General features: G+C 40.3%; 1 protein-coding gene across 1 annotated transcript in view; it reads left to right on the top strand.

Annotated features, from left to right (window-relative positions):
• The window catches only part of LOC108795956 (D-beta-hydroxybutyrate dehydrogenase, mitochondrial-like), an 18,590-nt gene that overhangs the window by 2,393 nt on the left and 10,829 nt on the right, over positions 1 to 5,368 (top strand). Inside the window, exon 2 of the mRNA XM_018567320.1 lies at positions 490 to 600. Coding sequence (XP_018422822.1) covers positions 490 to 600 — 111 coding nt within the window. The remainder of the gene's footprint in view (positions 1 to 489; positions 601 to 5,368) is intronic.

Below are 5,368 nucleotides of genomic sequence, written 5' to 3'. Positions count from 1 at the left end.
ACGTGTGTGTGTGTGTGTGTGTGTGTATATATATATATATATATATATATATATATATATATTGAAAGATCTACTTGGCACCATGTGCTCCCCTTAAGCACTTGGTAGCAGTAAGCTGTTTTAAATTCAGTGAGAGCTGAGGGGGAGGAGGATGGGGTATTTATATGTCTGCGTGTGTCTCCTGAAGTAGGAGGAACTAGTCATCTCTCACGTAGCTGTCCTGGAAATACATTTTCCGGTAAGTCTTACTGGGAATTTCAATAGTGTGTCTATCTGTTTACCTGGAGCTCCACTTTAGGTACAGTTGGTACCCATAATTTGCATTAAAACATTATTTCACAAAGTAGATGAAATCTCCATTTACGAGAAATCTCTCAAATGTGTATCTGAACGGCACTTGTTGGAGTAAGGAGCAGTAATTCAGTCTTTTGCTAACTTAACCAAATGAGGGTTCCATTTAATTTCTCTTCTTTCTTTAATTTCATCTAGTTGGAAGGAAAGGCAGTCCTAATCACAGGCTGTGACAAAGGGTTTGGATTTGCTTTGGCAAAGCACCTGCACAAATTGGGATTTCAAGTATTTGCAGGTTGTTTATTAAAGGTGAGTACCAGAAACATGGTTGATGATCCTCACTTTTTATCTCATTCTCGAACTGAATTTTAGAGCTTAATAAGTGATTGTAGAAAATGAGCAGAAACGTTTATTAAGCAGCCAAAAGCCTTACTTAAGGTATTGTCATGAGAGAATTTAAAGGAGAGATATTTGGCAGAGTAAAATATACTGTTCCCAATACTCTGAGCCAGTGGGGGACACTGCAGCTGTCACATGCCAGCTGTATTCCAAGAACTGAGCAATCATGTAACCACTGATTGCTCAGCTCACGGTCTTCTCCCTGCAGAGAGTGGTGACTGCCAGTCACTGCTCCCTGCCGGGATTCCCCCTTCCCCTCTCTGTTTCTCCAGTGCTAATTTCATGGACAGGCAGGGGAAGGGGCGGGCGCAGCTGGCTCTGGCTCTAGAAATGCAGAGCCAGCTGTCAATCAGGCAGCAGGGTGGATCCCAACAATACTGACGGGATTCTTCCCAGCTGAAACGCAGCTCTGCGCTGTTGGCAAATAGCAGGCAGTAGCTCCCTATCTGCTGACTTTGGGTCACAGGAGTACATTTGTAAATGTATTCCTGTGACCCAAAGAAAAAGAGTTGGCTTTACTTTACTTTTAAGAGGCTAAATTGCTGACCTCTCCTTTTAAGAACATTGGTTTCCTGACAGTCATGCCAATGCATTGGCTTCACTGCTTTGAGTCACTGTTCTAAAACTCACTTGCTTGTTCCAGGCCTGGGTTTTGACACAGCCATGCCACAAGCATTACAAGAAGGAGACGAGCATGTGCACACCTCCCCCTTGACTTTAATTTTGACAGGTGTATTTTAAATTAAACCTGTCATTAAAGCGATGCTGTCATAAAGAAACATTTTTCAGGCTGCTCTAGTAGATTACATGTTTACAATTGGCACTTTGTTAATGCTGCCCTTGCAGCGTAGTTTATTATGCCTTCTGTCAATAACAGCAATGCAGTTTTCTTCTGGATAGCCCTCACTGCTCTCTGTGCAGGCACATGCCCCACACAGCTTCAGGCATTGGAAGCTTCACAGCTTCATACTTTACAGGTCACAGATTGTATCTGTATAAAAACCCTCTGCAGTCTGCCAGCTCCAGTGAAGAAGTATTTGGGGCTTGGTGTTGCAAGCCAGGAGGAGGCATTTCGCTCTTCCCAGGAGCAGAGGAAGCAAGTCAAGTGCCTGCGTGCAGGGTTATGAATAGCCTTTAATTGATCATGATTATGTTGCACAAAGTAATCTCTGCTGTGGTTATAGTTACACCTTTGAAAAATGCTTATTAATTGCCCACTGTGATAATGCAGAATCTTTGTAGGTGTGTTGGTTAACTATCTCCTGGGATTCACTAGGACCTATTTCTGTAGCTAGATTATCTGTCGTCCTGAAATCGGTATCTATGAATCCATTGATGCCCTGCTGGTGGCCAGTAAATGCATTTGGCCTGACCTGCCTTCAGAGTCCCTATTTCTTAAACAGTGATTTTTCTCTCTTCCCTTCAATCCCCAGTTTCTGTGAGGGTGAAGAGTAAAATGGTGTGATATCCTGAAATTCAGTGCTGGGCACTGTTGTTGCTACCATTCTATCACAGGTAATAATGATTCTCTGCTGCTAACCTAATCATGGTAACAGTTTTCACTTCTGGCCTGCTACTAAACATCATCACTAAGCATAAAGGCTTGGCAGTGCGTATTTTTCATATCTTGTGTAGGCATCCTCGACATGGGTTAGAGGCCGGAAATTAGCAAAACAACATAACTAGCCTTAGCTGCATTATCCTACAGTCGGCCACAGGATAATGATGCATTGTAAAGGGATTCTATAGATCTTTCCATTTCTTTTTTAAATCTACATGGGACAGAGATTAACTTTAATCTTCTTATCTTGCTGCCCATAGATAGAACATTAGACTTTCTCTAGTAATTACTATTAGCCAGAGTACATGTCACCTAGGCTTCCAAAGATTATTATAGCAAGTTTAATGAAAGATCTACTTGCATCCGCCCCCTCCTCTTTTGAGGTTTTTTTTTTGTGGGTTAACTAGTAGTGCCATTGCCTGCCACACCAGTCCACAATGCCATTGTAATTAACATTAAAATCTTAGTACTTTTAGGTATGAGGAAGCAGGTGATCCTTCCCCTGCCCTCAATGCAGTGCTCTGTTCTTGAGTAGCAAATCGCTAGGCTTGAACACTGGGGGGGTGCCTAACATTGTGCTAAAATCAACTTTCAGGATGAGTCAACTTTTGCACAGAATCTTTGCAGGGGGGGCACCAGCACCACGAAAGAGTTATGGCACAAGAGGGTGGCTAGTACAAAATGTTTGGGATTTCTTTGGCCTCGAGACAGGTTTGCTTTAAGGTATGTAGTGCCTTAAGCAGACAAAATTAGAAAAATTATGGAGACTAAGGTAATACAGATAGAAAAAGTCAAATTGTGGTGGTCATCATTTTGTTTTTCCTTCTATAATGACCTGTGCCTTTTATATGTTGCCGTTTGCACATCATTTTTCAGCATTATATACTAGAAACATTGAGAGACTAGAATTCCATGTAATATTCACTAGAATGTGCATTTAGTTATTCATCTAACTAAAGTTGTAGACTTTTGATCAGTCTAAGCAGAAAACTGCTGGAGCAGTGAAAGCGAAAATGAGGCTTTGTAAGTATGTTGGGCTGCTAATCAGTAGCAGTCTTGTAAATATCTAAACTTATCTGGATTAACCTTTTTCCTCCTTTTTTATCCACTTTTTTTTTGCACTTAACTGCATAATTACCAGGAGGCAAGTATGTAGCCTATTTATAATTATTTTTTTTATTTCAAAATGGCTCACACCAAGCTTTACACAGTGCTACACTGTTCCCAGCAAAAAAAAAAAAAAAGAGTATGAAAAAATGTGTTGTGTGTTGATGGTCCTCAAGCCTAGGCTTTCAGGACATGGGGTCCTGCACACACAGGCACATATATGTTATATGACACTTTCTTCATTTCATTCATAGGACACTATACTGCGTTCCAATTTTTTACAGTATCACCCTCTCACTGTCCTTCTAGGAGCTATGATCTAAAAACACAACGCACAGCACACCCCCTGTCATGCATCCTTGTAATCTACATTCGGTGCAGGGATGACCCTCTTTTGGAGTGATAGTTTTAAAAACTGCAGAACCAGCACACGACGATCTTCCAAAGAAAATCAAACTTTATTCCACATACATCTATACAAAAAAACAACCGCAAACGTGTTTCTGCCTCCTCTGCCTTAGTCATAGCTGGTTGCGAACCAACACCCACCCCACTAAAATAGCACACCACATAGGACGGCGAGAAGCACTCGTGAGCGCCTGTATCTAATAAACAGTCCATGTAATCACATTAAAACATTAAAAACATTGAAACATCTGCAGCACCAATAAAATGCAACATCATGCTTGTCGTCCTTCCAAGACGACGATTATTTTATAATGCTGCATTATTTTATAATAAGGTGTGACATGGACATTAAACATAGGAAAGTCAGAAACCTCTTTATAGTTGTTTTTTTGTTGTTTTTTTAGAAAGTTGGCAGATTCTAAAATGTCTTCAATGTAAATGTTGAGTGAGATCCATTGCATTCAAGCTGCAGCTGATCATATGTTCTGATGTATGTTTGCTAGGTCATGCAGATCCTTTGGAATTGTTATGCAGCTTGGAACTTGGATTTATTTTAAAGCACTGTAATTAATATTTTATGCATTTAAAGTGCATGTTGTTGGAAATATTTAGGAAAAAGTTAGTACACATCTCCATTACCTGCATTTCCCCGTGTTTTTGTCTCTTTCAACATTGAAATTAATCGGGTTGCATCGGAGTACTGAAGCACATTTGTAAAGCACAACACTTTTTCTGTTACTTTAAATCTAAATTTTGTAAAGCAGCGTTAAGGCCTTGCTATTATTGTACCCTTAAGTGTCACTGTACTCGTAGTCTACACGGAAAACTAAATGGATTATGTGCCTTATTTGAATTGTGTTCGCCCCATTTGCTTTCCCTTCCCAACCTGCTGTGCTTCTGAAAGAGCCACATGCCACTAGAAGCAATTCTTGGAGCACGAGGACTGCTCAGGCGGCTTAAAGCACAATCCCCTTTTTTGTCTCCCAAATGTTCCTTCTGTGCTAACTGGGTGCAGCTTCCAATCAATGCAGCAGGATGTTAAAGCGAGACTAAACTCGGGTTAATTCTTAAAAATGCATTCAAGTACCAAAACCATTAACAGAAATCTTATTTGTGTATCACTCAGGTTGAAAAAAAGTAGCCACCCTCCAGAAGGAAGGACAGTGTCAGCACCAATTCAGAGATGATTTGAGGATCTACAGCTGAGTGATACACAAATAAGCTACATTTTTGTTAATAGTTCATATAATTGAATGCATTTTAAGGACTTAACTCCTGAGTTTAGTGTCACTTTAACATTTAGAAACCAGGGGACTACAGGTTATAGTGGGAAGAGGGGGTATACTGATCATGTGTGCCCATGAAGCTCTGTTAGTCATTCAACCAGGGAGAGCAGTGCCAAGTGGAGAAATGATTAAAGTGTCTACACAAGACCGCATCGAGGAGGAGATAAGTTTTGCAGCAAACGCTACTATTTTTTTTCTTTTCTTTTTACATTTGCTTGGCAATGGAATTTTTTAAACAATCTTAAGTATAAGAAGACAAATAGTTATGTGTAAAGTACAGTAACCCATAGCAGCCAATTAGAATTTTTTTCTGTGG

The sequence above is a fragment of the Nanorana parkeri genome, unplaced genomic scaffold, assembly GCF_000935625.1.
Source record: "Nanorana parkeri isolate BGI_ZX_2015 unplaced genomic scaffold, ASM93562v1 scaffold29, whole genome shotgun sequence".
Classification (NCBI taxonomy): Eukaryota; Metazoa; Chordata; class Amphibia; order Anura; family Dicroglossidae; genus Nanorana; species Nanorana parkeri.
Note: the sequence above shows the minus strand (reverse complement) of the source record. Positions and strands in the feature narration are given on the sequence as shown.